Source organism: Neofelis nebulosa, chromosome 12 (assembly GCF_028018385.1).
Source record: "Neofelis nebulosa isolate mNeoNeb1 chromosome 12, mNeoNeb1.pri, whole genome shotgun sequence".
Taxonomy (NCBI): domain Eukaryota; kingdom Metazoa; phylum Chordata; class Mammalia; order Carnivora; family Felidae; genus Neofelis; species Neofelis nebulosa.
Window position 1 is genome coordinate 13,744,681 of NC_080793.1, and position 17,297 is coordinate 13,761,977.

Sequence of the window (17,297 nt, forward strand, 5' to 3'; positions counted from 1 at the left end):
TAACACAAAATTTGCATGAATTTTAAACATGAACCATGAGATAAATCAGCTGCATTTTCGCCAAAGCCAACAATATAAACCACGGCACTCGATTATTCCTTAACTTGCCTCTCCTCTCTGGGGCACTTTGGTGCAACACAGGTGTGAATAAATGTCTGAAGCAATACTGACTAGCTGTGTAACCCTTGAGCAAGTTAGTGACCCTCTCTGAATCTCAGTGATCCCATAAAACGGGGATGGAGCTGGCAGGATCGTGTGTCACACACCCCAGGGAAACTGCTGGCATTCGATGTTGCTGTTGTTTTCTCGTCATAGATTTTAATATTTCTACCTTCCACTTCAAAGTCACGCTCTCCATAATTTTGTTCACTAAAGCAAATAATTAGAAGTCTCGAATTGGAAACATTTTGTCATGCACTTCTCTCCAACTGAATTTTCTGAATTCTAACTCTGGCTCTCTGATATTCCTGATGGGATGGTGAACAGAAGAATCAGCAGGAATAATTGCCATTTTAGGAAACCTGAGTTCGTACTTGCACGGTGATTATGAGAAGGGCTTTGTGTTAGCTCTGGGCGGGAAGGGGGGGGGAAGGGGGGAGGGGGAGGGGAAAGCCTAGTGGAAAGAGTCCAGGCTTTGAGTCTGGCTTCAGGACCAATCACATTACTTAATAGCTGTGTGGCTTTGGGCAAATCCCTCGCCTTCTCCAAGGCTCAGTTCCCTCGTCTATAAAATGGGAACCATCTCTCCTGCCTTTCAGGGTTATTATGGGGTTGGGATGTAATACATCCTCAAGCACCTGACCCAGAGCCTAGTTTACTGGAGCTATTTGTTAGGTGGGAGTCTTGTGACTATTATTTCCATTAGACAATGGACATTCTCAAGAAAGTCAACAGACGCATGTTGTTACTTCCCTGAAAATACTACCTGATACCTTCTGACTCATTTAGGAATTGCATTTGACTCATAGTAATAGATACTCATCTATAAAGGGTTTAAAATAATAAGATTAATTTTCTCTCATATAATAGGAAGCTTGACAGTGGGGATTCTAGGCTGGTTAATGACTCCACAATGTGATCATGCCCCACTTTCTTTTTGTCTTTCTGTTCATCCATCCTAAGCATGTGCTTTTCAAGCTTCAGGGTTGCCTCAGGGTCACAAGATGGCTGCTCAAAATCCAGCCATCATGGTTGAGTTCCAGGCAGGAAGAAGGAAGAATGGAGGAAAAGCAGAAGGCCATAGAAGAAGGGGGCGGGGAGAGATTTGAAAAAAATAGCTTACCGTAAGAATCACACTCTTGGTTGCCTCCAGGGTCAGGCAGGAAGCATAAGCCAGTGGGTGGGATCTGGAAGGTTGCAGAGGGGACATCCCTGGATAAAAGGAAAGGCTGCTGCTGGGCTAGTGTCACCAGAGCTTTTGATTTTCCAAGAGAAGCTAGAAATGCTGATTTTTTAAAGTTTTGATTGATTGATTGACTTAGAGCAGGGAGGGGCAGAGAGAGGAACAGAGGGAGAATCCCAAGCAGGTTTCCCACTATCAGTGCAGAGCCAGATGTGGGGCTTGATCTCACGAACCTCGAGATCATGACCTGAGCTGAAATCAAGAGTTCACACTTAACCAACTGAGCCACCCAGGCGCCCCTAGAAATGCTGATTTTTATATAAAATCCATGTTGGCTATTCAGAAAATAATTTTGAAACACTGGGTGGGTTCAATCAAAGTGTGACTGACCACAGAGCCCACCGGCGTGTGAGCTCCGGCATGAGAGGTGGGGAACGTACCAAGAGGGCTGCTAGGCTCATTCACGATCTTGAGAAGAAAACGGAACTGAGAATGGTTCTAGCAAAGGAGACTCGTAAAACACTCTCAGACTGGAACCGAGTAATGTCAAAACTATCGCTACAGATCTGTCTCTGTGTGATAGGCCTTATGATTTTTCCATCCTTTTTTTTTTTTTTTTCTGAATAATTAAGGGCATTTGCCAGTAAAACCGATTTTGGTGAGGATGGAGGCCCTCAGGTCACCGTCTGTTGCAGCACTGTCCACGGGAGCCTTGGTGCCCTGAGTAGGGGGAACAATGTCTTCAGGTGGGGAGCCGGACTCCGGCAGTGAGCCCCTCTCCCCTCCTTCCACACCCACCCAGCCAGTGTCCTGCAGGAAGAAGTGGAGAAAATGTTGCACAATCGTTAATAGATCTTTCCTTTTGAAATATACCAAGAGATCCCAACAGCAACTTAACCGTAAAAGATGATACTCTGCACTTAGATTTATCTGAGTATGTTCAATCTTGCCAGCTAAATTTAACAGCAAGCGTTTTCTCTTGCTAACAACTGCTCGCTCTCTCTCTCCTTTCCACTTCGGTTTAAATTTTGCTTCATTATGAATTAATAATATTTATGCCATATGTTAAATTGAGCCAAGTGCCCTTCTCTGGAGCACTGCGCAGGAGATGTACTTGCTGGCTAGATATACACTCCTCTCAGATCTCCCACACAAACGACAGAAGCTGAACTTGGCTTTCACCTGGATGACCCACTCTTTCTCTCCAAGTTCCTTAAAGAGAACAGGAGGGAACAAAACAAACATCCGACTGAATTTATTTTCAGTGACCATCTCTCATAATGTGCTGCATAGATCAGCAGTTTTAGGAGTGAATTATGCTAATGCCAGTCTGGCCACATTCTACTTTTCTTTTCTACGAAGAAATGAGAAATAATGAACTGTCGTTCCCTTGTCTAGACTTAACTCATCGAACCAGCTTTTCATGTCGTTTCCTCAGGAGGCACATAATAGTAGCACATATTACCATGAATTAAGCGCCTCTTTTTTCTCCCCCCCCCCCTTTTTTTTTATGTCATAATAATTCCTGGGGCGTGGAGACTTCTCTTTCTCTGAGAAATAGAAATTGTCTGATTCTTCAACTTGACAGCTTTCTTTGAGGGAAATGCATTTTTGCTATTTTCCTTCCATTGGATTACTAATCTGAGGGGCTTTCTATGTAACTCACTAAGAACACATTTTCCAAATGTATCCTATATCAGAATTTGACATCAGTTTGCACGTGCTGGTGTTTTCCATTTCCACAGCCTGAACGTTAAACACTTTGCCAAAACCAGGTTCATTTCTGGGAAATGGAGGCCACTTGGAGGGCCCTGCTCAGCCCCTTTGTGGTTTTTGATCCTGGTCTCCTTTTAAATTAGAGAATGGTTTTTCTCTTTTTCCTTTTTTCCCCCCTTCCATTCCCTTTTCTCATAGGGAGATATTAATATGTTTCATAATGGGTAGCTGTGGGGGGTTTTATGCTCTGAGAGGCAACATGGTGTGTTAGAATGTTCTGGAATAGAACTGTAAAGGGTCTTGTCTCCCCTTCTGTCATTAACTCCTTCCGTGACTTTGAAAAATCCCCCTGTTCTGTGATGATCTCTTTCCAGCAATATTGTGAGATCCTATGCCTGCGATATCAATAGCCTTTAAAAATATACATGTTATAAACCAGAATCATCATTTTCCCTCCTAGATATTTAGTGTTGGGTTTTTTTTTAATTAACAAATATTGATTACTTGTTAGCCTTCACCTTATAGAAAACTCTCCAGGAAAAAATAAGCTTCTTTTATTTCACAGAGAAGGATGAATGCGAAGGAAATTCTATAAATAGAATTTTATAGAGTGGAAAAAGTTGGTTTCTAAATTTCCCATGAGATGTCAGTAGTTGTTGAGAGGAAATGTGGATGGTGATTTCAGATCTTTCTAAACTTGGGCTCCTAATGAACTTGAATGATTTGTGATTGTCTCCCACCATATGTGCCCAAATTCCTGTGATTCTGGGAGGAAAACAAAAACAACAAAACAAAACATTTCTTCGAAGTGGTTCTACATCATGGAGGAGGGCTGGGAGTCGTCATTTGTTACTTCCCCATGTGTGCCAGGTACTGAGCTAGTCCTTAAAATGGTTTTGTATGGTGAGTAGCGGTTTCCTTGTTGTACAAATAAGGAAATTCTGATGCGGAGAGCTTCAGTGACTTGTTCAAGGTCATGTCACAAAGTCAAGATTCAAAGTCCTGTGCATTTGACTCAAAGCTCTTTTTTTTTTTTTTTTTCCATGCACTTTTCCAGTCTATCCTTTCTCAAGAATTGTTCTGGTTTCTCATGTTACCATATTTCTTGGACTTCTCTTCCACTAAAGAATTTACTCCTCTACTCCTTAGTTATTTGAGGAACTGCATCCCAGGGCATAAGAGGAAACGCTACCAAGATTAAGAGCTACCAAGGCTTCATGTTTTTACCCCAGACTCTGAGATCTCTTCCACCCTCTGAGAGTGGTATCCAAGACAGATTGCACTCTGTGTCACTCACTGGGCTCAGAATCCCACCTACACATCGTGGACACAAAATCAATTCTGCACCGAGTGGATGGATAGATGATAAAGTCATTCGAAAGTCTTGACCCTCCAAACAAGGAGGCTTTTCCTGTTCGCGTCAATGAGAATGTTGAGTGGCCATGGGGACAAACCTAGGAGAATCTGTCTCCAAGTGACCCTGGTTGTCTTCCCCCAGCCTTATATCCCAAAGCTTCCCAACAGGGTCTCTCTAGAGGCTCTGGCCTTACTGGGCCCTGCCTGGGACTATGTCTCAAATCCCAGGTTCCTCCTGCAGCCCTGGGCTGGGCCATCTCCCTACTTCTCCCCAGAGCTCCTAAGTCCACTACTCTGTCCTCCAAGCGAGGACTGGATGTGAATCCCAGCTGTGTGATCTTGGGTAAGCTATGTCCCTTCTCTTGAGTCTCAGCTTACCTGTCCCTGGAATGGGACTAACAGTACTTCCTTTGTCGGGTGGTTGTAAAGATGGACAGGAAAGGGCCTGGCATACTAAATGGGTGCCCGAGAAATAAAAGAATCAAAATTCTTTTAAAGCATCTCCTGTCTCCTGCAGCCAGCATGGGTCCCTCCTTCCCCTGTCCCCATACCAGATGTTACAATCAACTGTATTTGCAGGCATCACTAGGGAGGATGAGTTACCTCGGAAAAGGGATAAACGGAGAATTCTCTTTGGTAAATTACGGCCCCTGCTAAAGGTTTGACACTTCTATTTTCTACCTGTCAGAAAAAAATAACTATATACCAGTGGTCAGTTTGGTTTCCCTTTTTATACTCCATTAACCCACAGAGCAAGCCAGGCAGAGCTCCTGTCCCGTGGGGGAGCAGGTAGTCCAGAGGACACTGATACAATAATTAGAGAAAAGTGGTGGCCCTTCCTAATGAAGCTTGGAAAATGAGCAGCGCAGGTTGTTGGAACACCTTGGGAGAGACTGGAGCGTCGTCTCCGGTGGAGCCCAATAGAGATAGCCATCTTGGTGACAGGCGACATGAAAAGCTCTGCGTCCATTGACATGTTGTTACCGGGGTTCAATAGCTGTGCGCTGATGTGTTTGAAGTCCGCCACCGGTGACTTGTGATTGAAATACGGAGCAGGAGCCCAGGAGGAAGCAGGATGTGAATTGATGGCCTGAGAAATACTGGCAGGGAAGAAAGGAAGGAAGAGGGAGGGCGGGAGGGAGGGAGCCAGTGTGCTGGCATATAAGGAACACCAGCCTCGTCTGGGCACCATGCCGGGCACGCTCACGGCCTCCATCATCGGGGTGTGTGTGGGTTTGGAGGGGGGCCTCGGGGGTGCCCAAATCCTGCTTGCCAGTCAACCCCTCTCCTGTCGGGCTTCTAAGGGACCTATTCACACGAGGGCTGATGACAAATGGGAAATCAAAGAACCACTTTATCATTAGCTGGGCCAATGGATGAGGCCATATTTGGAGAGTTGAAAGCAGCATTGAGCGTAATGTGGCCAAACGGACAGCTGGCCCAGAGGTATGACTCCAGGATCACGAGGGCAAATCCAGCTTGTGTTGGGACTCGCTTCCCAACACGACCCTGTTCAGGAAGGTGGTGCATCTGGACAAGCCAGGGGCTACCTTTAGTCTGGATGGAGAGCCCGGGGCCCTGACATCCAGACGCTCTGACTGGTGAGCTCCGTTTCTCCAGAATGGACGGGGCCACTTGCTGAAGGGTCAGCCCCAAGCAGCCTCCGAAGATCCCACGCTCTAGCTCTGGAAGAGGAAACGAAAAGTGGGGAGCGGTTGGGAAGAGAACCAACAACGGTGGGCCAACCGGGCGCCAGGCACCACGCCGGGTCCTTGGCCCGCACCGCCTCATCCTTCTTCACCGCCGCCATGGGGGCGGATACTATTCTCTTCATTTTAGGTAGCAGCAAATGAAGGCACTGAAGGTTTAAGTAAATGCTCACGGTCACATAGCTAGAAAAAGCAGCAGAGCCAGGGTTTCTATCCTGGTCTGTCTGATGCCCAAATCACGCTCTTTTCAGTGTGCCAGACTGCCTCCCCACATCTCCAGACCAAAAAAAAAAAAAAAAAAAAAAAACCCCAAACCTAGAGGGGAGGCAGAGGATTGCAAACATGCCTTTGTGGCTTGGACAGGGAGCAGATGTGGGGCTGAAAACCTGGTTACCTTGGCCTCTGTGCACTGGAGGAAATAAACCGGGGGAGCCTCCGAAAGTCTGACGCCAGCCTCTCCCCACCCCTGCTGCTTCCAGGTGACTCCCCAAAGTCAGGACTGAGCGTGGAGGGGTGTGGGCCAGCCGCGCTCATCTGCGCTGGGAGTCTCGGGCTCACCGTTCGGGACCCACATGAAATCTTCAGGTGACAGATTCCAATGGGTGACGTGCAGGAACCTCCAGCCCCTGTCTGTAGGTTTGGGCCCAGGGATGCATCCGGGAAGCTTTCCAGTGGGGAATCACTTCCGGACAGAAGCGGCACCTTCCGTCTGTTTGGGTGACAGTGCTGTTTTCATTGGGCCATCCGAGTGTGCCACTGTCAGCTGCCTGGGCACTGGTAAGAGAGCACGGTGCCCAGGTGCAGCCTTTCTCTCTGTTCCCAGAGACGAACGCACGTGAAGGTGAAGAGGTGCAGACGTGCATGTCCGAAACGAGGAATTCCCTTTCCCTCTCGGAGCAGGCAGAGACCTCCCCTGGCCTGTGTGCAACAGGCCGATCCCCAGCGGCTGCAGAAAAGATGGACTGTTTTACAGGGGAGGAACATGAGGTTCCGGAAGGGGAGCTGGATTAGCCGGGACCATTAGCTTCTAAGTGGCAGAGCCATTCAACTCAAGACCGGCCGTGTCCGGGCGCCGGGGTGGCTCAGTCGGTTGAGCGTCTAACTCTTAATTTCGGCTCAGGTCATGACCCACAGGATGTCTGTGCGGAGCCTGCTTGAGATTTTTCTCTCTCTCTCCCTCTGCCTCCTCTCCCCTGCCTGTGTGCGCTCTCCCTCTCTCTAAAAAAAGACTTGTCATCCTAAAGTCCTTGCTCTTTCCAGCCCTTTAGAATTAACCAAATTACAGGAACCCACATGATCTAATCTCAGCTTACATTTTCAGCCTTCTCTTCCCCTGCCCCCCCCCCCCACCTGCCCTTCACCAGCTCCAGCTGTGGGGAGGGAGGGCCTTCCAGGCAGGGGTGAGGACACAGCCCCCCCCATCCTCCCCCCCCACCCCCGGCAAAGGCACGGAGGCAGGCCGGAAGAGGCCGCGCTCCTTCTGGCAGTAACATGTCCCTTCGCGTCTTTGGCAGGAACTGCAAACTCAGCAGCAGCAGCTTGTCCATGGCGGCCGTGGACATCCTCTACATTGACATCACCAGGAGGTGGAACTCTATGACCCTGGACCAGCGGGACTCAGGTAGCTGATGACTGGCCTCCGCCCTGTCCAGTGGGAGTCCAGCTGGGTGGGCGGTACCCTTTTGGTTCCTTCTTATTTAAGGGTCAAGGTTGGGGAAAGAGGAAGGCTGTCCTGTTCAGCTGTAGACATCCCCAGGGGGACGGAGCTGAATTTGAATCTAGGAGCACTGTCCTGAATTCTGCTACCAAGGCTGGGCCCCCCCCCAATTCTAGTTCCACAGTCAGAATCCCTTATCTTTGTGTAAGGCTTTGATTCCATTTGTACTGGAAACACTCAATTATCCGTTCACCCCTCGGCACGCATGTGCTAGCGTGTGTGGGCCAGGCCCTGGGTAGATGGGAGAGAAGAGCGCTTAGCTCTCAACCGTGGAGGAGCTCGCTGTAGGGCAGGGGGGCAGAGGAGAGCCCAGCCCTAGCATGGTGTGCTACCAGCCCAGGGGGGCACCGAGGGGCTATCAGGAGCCCAATGGAGGCGCTCCCATCGAAGGAGGCCCAAGGAAGACTTCTTGGAGAAGGGGGTGTGGGAGAAGCCACTGAATGGGGTGGTGTGGACTGTCTGGCAGGTGTGGCTTGCCCAAGGCTCGGCCGCTCGTGGAAGGCTCAGATAACCCCAAGAAGCTTAGAGGGACTGGAGCAGGAAGGGAAGGGAGATCGGGAAAATGGGGTTGCAAGAGCCACTGAGGCCTTGAATGCCACACTAAAGACTTTGCTCTTGATCCTCTAGATTACTGTGGGGGACGGGCGGTGAAGGACTCCGTTAGAAAGATCCGCTTTGGGGTGAATGTGTTTCTGATCTTATTTCCTGACAGAGGGTGTTTTTCTAAAGAGTCATACTAACCGTACCTGACATTTGAACAGCTCATCACAAAATTACCCCGAGCTCTCATGCATAGTCCTTCATTAAATGTGCCCGTGAACCAGTGCACTGGGTATCCACGTTTGAATTTCACAGACGGTAAACTGTAGCTCAGGTGACCCGGCACCCGGGCTTCCCTCCCCTGGGCTGCATCCCTGCGAAAGGAACACGGGGCGGAGGGGGCGCCTCAGGAAGCAGCTTTCTTCCTCCTGTGGTTCGGTGGAAAGGACGAGAAATCAGAGGTTGGGAGATCCAGATTAGAACTGACTGTGCCATTTTCTACCCATGTAAGCTTGAAAAGCCATTTCACCTCCTGAATCTCCGTTTTCTCTTCCGTAAATGGTGCCAACAATACCCGCTCGCCAGGGGGGCCCTGAGGTCTCCTGCGTCAGTGGATATGACAGTGTCTGGAGCCCTTGCTGGCAGTGCAGAGCAGTAATCCCATTAGCAGGCTCCACTCGGGCTGGGTCCGTCTGAGCGTGGGGTGCTCCCGGTCGCGGTCAGCCCTGGGCTACAGCTCTCTGGCCACGGGGACCATTACCTTTTAATAATGACGCCACTGGCTGCCAGTTGTTGGGCAAGTCCTATGCAGAAACACTCTGCTGGGGGCTCCATATGCACGGCCCTGGCTGGAATTCCGGAGGTAGGTACCCTCAGCTCCACCGCAGAGAGAAGGGTGCTGAGGCTCAGAGGCACAGCTGGTGGGCACGGCTCTAACACCACACCGCCTCAGTTTCCCTTCCGGGCTGCTTGATCCCACGAGCTGGTACTGGCGTCGGATGGCCTCCAGGCTCCCTACCGCTCTCCTTTCTGAACTCTCAAAGCAAAACCCAGGGAATCCCAATACTCACTGACTCCACAAGGTGGGTGCTAGGCGTCTCGGCCGGTGGAGCGCCCTCACAGCCTTCCCTGGCAACCAGGAGAGGCTGGCGATGGAGCGTCGTCTGGAGAAGCAGGCAGATTAATTATCATCTCGAGGACCGAGAGCGCTCGCATGACAGTCGAGCAGCGCGCTTTTTGCTGACGCCTCCAGAAAGTGAAGGAGTGTTTGCTCTGTGAGTTGAATGCAGGAGTCATCGCAGGATCCCGTGGAGGGGGCCAGAAGAGGGGGTGGGGTGGCAGCGGAATTATTAAATATTGAAATTGATCAGGAGTAGCAGCAGGAAGCTATTTATCATGTTTTATTGCTTCAAACTAGCATTACCATCTGGCCCATTGTTAATTCTGAATAGCTTTTCATGTTTTGTTTGCCTCTTAAATTGCTCTCTGTAAGCGGAATCCACAGGGGCTGTCCACGGTACAGGCGCGGGTGGGGTTTTCCGGGGTCTGCCAGGATCTCTCCGTTCTGCTGACCAAGCTAAAGAGAGGAGAAAAGTACTTATTTTTAGCACATACTGGCAAGCGAATCCGGGGCTGGGATCTCCCAGGCCTGTTGCCACGCCTCAGTAATGATCGTTAGCAGGGACCGGGATCTCGAGAGTCCCTCCCAGGTGCATCTCGCTGCCCCTTCTCACACTCAAACACCAGACCGTCAAGCGGGTGATTGTGTCCCATTTTACAGATGAGGATCCTGGGTTTCCAAGAGCGAGTGGCTTGTCCAAACTCCCATAGCCAGTGAGTAGCAGAGCCCACATTTGAAGTCAGGCCTCCTGCCTCCTGGCCCAGGATGCTGTCCCCAATCCAGGGGGCCTTTGTGTGACTGGGCTGGGGGCGGGGCTTGTGAGGCAGGGAGGTGAAAGGTCGACTCCTGGAGCACAGGGCCTATGGGAAGATGGAACTGAGTGGGAGGTGGTTGCCCGTCTGAGCCTCTGTCTCCCGGCATCCTCAGCGCTTAGACTCCTGTTTCCATGGCTCCTGAAAAGAAATAACAGATGCAGGGGAGTGGGGGTGGGTATAGGCAGTGGGGGCTGGGCATTAAAGCCAGGAATGAGAAGCCCGTCTTGTGCCCCCGTCTCAGCGGCCACTGAGGTCTCACAGCTGGCGAAGCCAGGGCCTGGTCCTTGCTTCCTGAGAAGGCTGGTATGACACCCCCGATTCTCAAGGAGAAGCAGCTTCTGGAGCCAGCCACATTCTTAGGAGCATTCAGGAAGCTCCTGCATAGCAAAAGAAGACAGCTGTGGTTGAGTGGTGGTTCTTCCCTGGGGAAAGTGTCAGCAGGAAGACCAGAGAGTTCTCCTTCCCCGCACCGCAACCCCCCGCACCCTGTGGTGCACAGCCAAGGGATTCTCATGCCCTCAGTTCCATTCCTTCCCCCCACCGCAACCCCCCACCCCCCCCCCCCGGCATCCCGTGGTGCACAGCCAAGGGATTCTCATGCCCTCAGTTCCATTCCTTCCCCCCACCGCAACCCCCCCCCCCCCCCGGCATCCCGTGGTGCACAGCCAAGGGATTCTCATGCCCTCAGTTCCAGTTAAGTCCTGGCCATGTCAGAGGGGGGCAGCATGACCTGTCCCAGAGGCGTCTTGGGGCTGACAAGAAAGAAGTCGGAAGAGTGATAGAACAAGGGCTTGCATTCTCAAAGGGCAGGGGCTCATTCATCCACTCATTCAACAAGCAGGTAAGGAGCAGGTTAGCAGGTGTCCGGCCTGGTAGAAATAGAAAGAGAAATTACTTGCAGATCCCACTCTCGAGAAAAAAGAAATAGTAGAGACCATTTACTGAACATTTACTATGTGACAGAAATAATTCTCGTTATGAGTTATCCCATTTAATTCTCATACAGCCCCGTGAGCTAAGAGTTGTTATTCCCGTTTGACAGATGAGAAGTCTGAGGCTTAAAGAGGTGAACTGTGGATTGAAACAGCTGCATCTAGTATGTCAGTGGGGACCCTAGGATTTGAACCAAAAGCAGTCTGCCTTCCGAATCCATTGCCTTTTCATCATACCCAGTGTCTCCAGCCATACACATAAAAAGGACACACGGTTGTCATAGGGTGTGGCCAGAGTCGGGGTTGGGGGGGGCGGTGTGGGGGAGAACAACAAAGGGGTATTGCCGTGAGGGTTAAGAAAGAGAACACAGACTGGGGCACCTGGGCGGCTCTGTCGGTTAAGCGTCCGACTTCGGCTCAGGTCATGATCTCACGGTTTGTGACTTCGAGCCCCATGTTGGGCTCTGTTGCTGACAGCTCGGAGCCTGGAGCCTCCTTCGGATTCTGTGTCTCCCTCTCTCTCTGCCCCGCCCCCGCTTGCACGTGTGCGCACACTCTCTCTCTCAAAACTAAATAAATATTAAAAGAAAGAAAGAAAGAGAGAGAGAGAACACAGACTTAGCATCCCAGAAAAGGCACCCGCTGCGAGTTTTGTATCCCTGAGACTAGCACAGGGCCCAGGGAATGATGAGCAGACAAATAGCAATAAAAAAATATCCTGCACCTGCAAAGTAAGGCGTTCTGAGTGTGAGAACCGTGGCTTATAGTAGAGGTGGTTACTGACAGGGTCTCTTTCCCCTCCTTTATGTCAATGTCTGGCATAAAATGCCAGCTCATTTGGATAAGACCTTCACCCCACACCCAGCACTAGCTATGTCCAACTACTCGCGCAAGGTCCCCTTTCCGGAAGCCAGCCCAGACCTTCCTTCTGGCCTCATGAGACTTTGGCACCTACTGAAGGAGCTAGCCAGATTCCTGATGTCTGAGACCTTAATGAACTTTTATATAACCTGCATGGGGAGACCCTAGTATTGAAATGGAAGAATAAAAACGGTATTTATAAAGATTAACGAGGAGAAAAAAAATCAAAACTACTATTAAAAAAAGAATGCACGTTTTGGGGTCTAAATCTCAGACCATCCTTTTAAGTAGCCTTGTTTTCTATTCTTTTTTTTTTTTTTTTGAGCTCAAGTGCATAGAATTGGACTAATAATCTTTGGTTCGTGAGACCTTCTATCCGAGTCCATGCATAACCTGCTTTTATTAAGTTAGCTTTCTGAATTAGTAATTTTAAATAATGTAATAAGCATCCACAGACTCACCACCCAAAACAGAAGCCAAGACTTCACAATAACCCGCATCTAGTACGTGGCTCTCCCCCAACACCAGCCTGCCCCCCCACCCCCGGCTCTCCCCACCCACAGAACCCTCATCTGCAACCCCAGGCTCATCAGTCCCCAGATAGTCTTGCCTTTCTCTCTGTTAGAAAGTCAATGGCTATTTAGGAGCTTGATAGAATTTAGTACTAGGCAATCTCACACTCCCCAGCCAGCCGATGTAATCGACATAGAAATAAATAAATAAATAAATAAATAAATAAACGAATAAAGACTTCAATGTGTAATTCTAGAATTTCTAGCAGAACAGAAATCTAAATTGAGGGTCTTCTCAGAAAAACTGAGGTCTGGCAGTCCCGTCGGTGCCCAGAATGAAATGAAGACACAAATTTGTCTGTGAAGATGCGGTTACTTCATGTAAATTGCACTCACGAGCGCCTCCTTATCTCTGAGACTTTGCTCTCAACGCTTCCCAGAGTGGAATTTCACTTCTCTGTGCCAGAGACGAGGACAGCATCAAGATTAGGCAATAAAAGGTAGTATTACTGCGTCATCTCTGAGAGGGAAACGTTTCACTCGTGGAGGGAACCTCTGAGCCCAGCACCTGGACATCTTGTCCATCTAACACACAACCGACCTCTAGGGTCCCTCCCAGTCATCAACGGGAACATGACTGCAAAGCAAGGAAACTCGGATTCAGGAGTCTCTTCCGCCCCCCTCCTCCACCCATTCAAGCACACCCACACCTGGCCCGCAGAGGGAAATCTAAGAGTGGCGTAGTTTCATGTCTCATACATCCTGCACACTCTTTGACTAAAATAAGAACCGTTTCTTCCACCGCCTGAAGGATGCCTGAGCTACGTGCCTCCTTTCCTGGGGCTGCCTTGGTTTGACTGGCAGTATATCCAAAGCCACAGGCTCTGGGATCGGACAAACCTGGCTTCGAATCGAAATCCGGGCTCCCTAATTGGTAGCTGCGTCACCTCCGCAAGTTACATAACTCCCTCCGAGCCTCGTGTTCACCATCTGTAAAGTGGGGATGATAGCGGTGCCCGCCTCATAGAAGCATCGCTGTGGATGAAGTGACGCCAAGCGCCCAGAGCAGGGTCTGCCGTCCGTGGGAACTGCTCAGTAAGGGAGCTCTCCCTGCGCCCCTCTCTGAGACATGCCTCCCTGCACCTGCTCATGCCAGCCTGGGGACAGGACAGGTGCTGGGACCAGACGGGAAGAAGTGCTTGATGCGAGAGGCGTGGCACACGAGCGGTGGCATCACATTTCCCTCGGTGCCCAACCGAGTGCTGCCCCCCCCTTCCCCTCCACGACCGCCCTCACCTGCCTCTGGCCAGAACCGTGACCGCAAACAACCTGGGGCCAGGCCGCCCGCGGGTCCCGCTCCCTTGCCCCTCAGCCCTGGCCCACACCGTGGGGTGGTTCGGCTGGGAAGAGGGGGCGCGAGGTGGGTGCTATGAGCCTGGGGAGGGTTGGAGACCTTCGGCAGGAAAAGCGGCGCTGGAAGGCTCGGAGCTGCGGGGCCTGGAAAGCTCGCCAGTTGCCCTCCACGCCAGCTGCGGTGTCTGATGAATGGCTGTGGCCATCCCTCCACATGCCCGCTCTCACCCTGGTGGGCGCTCGCTGCCCAGGCTGGCTGTGCCGGCCTCCAGCCCCCCGTCTGCATCACCTTTCCATGCAGAGCCCGCTGGCAGCTGCCTGCAAGGCCGGCTGGTCTAAGACTCCAGTTCCGGGGTCGAGCATCTGAGTGAATGAGGGCCTCACGGACTGGGGCCCCCTTCTGCAGCCAAGCCTCCCCCCAAAGCCCCCTACTCACTCGCTCCGGCCAGGAGAGCGGCCACCTTGGAGGTCCCCCACCGAGGCCCCTCGCCTCTCTCCGGCGCCCCACCGCCCAGGCCGTCTCCCCAAGGAGACCCCCCAGACGGCGCCCCCTCCCCATCAGCTCCAACGGCGTCCGGCCCTGCTCTCCATCGGGATCGCAGCTAACTAAACGCCGTGGAATGAAGTGTGTGGCATCTCTCTGAAGCTAGACTCGCCTCCGCGAAGCCTAGAGCTGTGCGTGGCACACAGTAGGTGCTCTGCAAAAGTGTCAAATGAACTAGGATCAGACCCTGACAGTCAGCAGCAGCGCCTGTGGATGTCTGAGTCTTATGACGGTCTCTCACCAAATTTCCTCAGTCGACTTATGCAAATCATCTGCCTCCTGTACTTTCATCAGCTGGAATGAGCCCCCACTGAAATGTATTTGGTTAACGATGTACTGAAATATTTAAAAGTATTTTTACTCGGAATGTTGAGCGGAGCCTCGCTTATACATATACATGGGTGGCCCCCTCCCTCGGAAATATGGGAGCCCGCGGATAACTAGGCGGGTTTCATGCAGCGCCTCTTGCGACGTGTCTGGCACAAGCCACATTCTGCAGCCTTGAAATTATCTCGAAGTCAGATGGGCCTCTCTGGATGGGTGCCCTACACGCTTACAAAATAGTCGGCATCAGAATTAGTTTTAATAAAAGCAAGCGAGCGGACAGAAATGCCAGAGGGACAGAAATCTCCCTCGCACAGACACTTCAGGGCCTGCCACTCCTGGGCTGCGCCTTCTGGAATTACTTCTCCCCTTTGCCAGGGCCACCAGGCCCTGCGTCAGGGGCACCTGTTCTCCATCATCCTCTCCGCTGTCACCTCCCAGGTGGAGGGAACAGGATCTCTGTCCACTGAGCTGGCCTGACCCCCCCCCAAAAAAAAAGACACAAGAAGGGGAAAGCAGAATGATAGTTTATGCAGCCCCCCTCCCTTGCTTGTACCTGTGTGGATCCACCTGCGTGGATCATCACAGCACCATGGAGGCTGTGGGGAAGCGGGAGCCACATGGACTGCAGTTCAATCCCCAGCACCTTCCCTCTGGCAGCCCTTAGTGGTGGCGCTCCTGCTCTGGGAGCCTCGGTCTCCTTTACAACGGGGCGGAGGACATCCGCCTTGGGTTGTCGTAAGGATTTAGTGAGGAAGCACAGGCCCCCGACCACAAAGCGCTCTCCCAGTCTGTTCGTTTACTGAGTGTTCACATGCTGGTGAGCTTGGTCTTATTCCCATGACCCCCTTCTCAGAGGAGGAAACCAAGGCTGGGGTCAAGAGGGATTCTAGGGACAGAGCAGGAACCCCACCCGGAGCCTTTACCTCGTGCTGCCTGGGGAAGTGACAACAGTCACCACCTCTTGAAGATGGAAGGACCCCGTCAATCCCCAAATGTCCCCAAGCTTGAGAGCCGGATTCAGTGACTGAGGCATCCCTAAGGTTGGGCAGAGCTGTGTTTGGTAAGACAATGGTTAGTCCCTGATCTTGGTTCAGGGAGGCGTTCACAATGACAGACACATGGGGGGGTGGGGCGGGGGTGGGGGACTCTGCCCCCAGACATCCCCCACCTGCTCCTCCTCCTGCTGGGAGCTGCATAAATGTTCCCACCCACTTTATTGTCACAAATATGGCACCGGAAGCTCCCCAGAGCCTTGCTTTCTGGAGTTGAGGAAATGAGGATTAGAAGGGTTAGGGGCCACACCCAGCGGTGCCCAGCCCATACGCAACACTTACAGAAAAATTGAGCAGGTAGTATCAAGAATTCACTTATATCCCCCCACATTGTCCCCTGTAATATCTTGCATTACCGTACATTTGTTACAGTTAGTGAATAAATACTAATACACTATTAAAGTCCACAGTTTACGTTCAAGTTCATGCCGTGTTGTATATTCTGTGTGTTTTGACAAGTGCATAATGTAATTTCCCCAACATTGCAGGACCCCACAGAATATTCTCACTGCCCTTAAAAGTCCCTGTGCTCCCCCCCCCACCCCCCGCCCATTCATCATCCCTCCCGTGAGCCCCTGGCAACCTTTTTTACTGTCTCCATAGCTTTGCCTTTTCCTGAATGTCATAGGGTTGGAATTGTACCATGCTGCCTTTTTAGACTGGTTTCTTTCACGTAGCAGTATGCATTTAAGGGTCCTCCAAGTCTTTTTGTGACTTGATAGCTCAGTTCTTTGTATTTCTGTGGAATAGTCCACTGAATGGATATGTCACAGCTGGTGAATCCGTTCACCTATGGAAGAATATTTTGGTTGCTTCCAAATTTTGGCAATTATGAATAAAGCTGCTACAAACATTTGTGTGCAGGCTTTGTGTGGTTGTAAGTTTTAATGCAACTGGGCAAATACCTAGGAATGTGATTGTTCGATCATACGGTAAGACTATGTTTAGCTTTGTAAGAAGCTGAACTGCCTTTCCAAGTGGCTGGTTCACATTTCCAGCAGCAATGACTGGGACTTCCTGTTGCATCAGAGTCTGGTCAGCATTTAGTGTTGTCAGGTTTTAGATTTAGCCATTGGAAGAGGAGTATAGTGGTATCTCATTGCTTTACTTTGCATTTCCCTAGAGGCGTATGATGTTGAGTATCTTTCCATTTGCTTATTTGCCATCTGTACATCTTCCTTGGTGAAATGTCTGTTGAGATCTTTTGCCTGTATTTTAACTGAGCCATTGGGTTTGCTTTTTTTCTTATTGTTCAATTTGAAGAGTTCTTTGTATATTTTGGGTACAAGTCCTTTATTAAATATGTCTTCTGGAAGGGTTTTCTCCCCACGTGCGGCTTAGCTTCTCGTTTTCATAACAGTGTCTTTCACAGAGCAGATTTCTTTAAATTTTTTTAATGTT

General features: G+C 50.6%; 1 protein-coding gene across 6 annotated transcripts in view; it reads left to right on the forward strand.

Annotated features, from left to right (window-relative positions):
- Window positions 1-17,297, forward strand: part of TTLL11 (tubulin tyrosine ligase like 11) — a 238,861-nt gene that overhangs the window by 199,965 nt on the left and 21,599 nt on the right. For 4 of the 6 annotated variants that reach the window (XM_058694269.1, XM_058694270.1, XM_058694273.1 and 1 more), the window contains one exon: window positions 7,638-7,744. In XM_058694269.1, coding sequence (XP_058550252.1) covers window positions 7,638-7,744 — 107 coding nt within the window. Of the gene's footprint in view, window positions 1-4,207; window positions 6,901-7,637; window positions 7,745-8,552; window positions 9,837-17,297 lie in introns of those variants that run through there. The other 2 variants (XR_009251423.1, XM_058694272.1) reach the window with 2 other exon arrangements.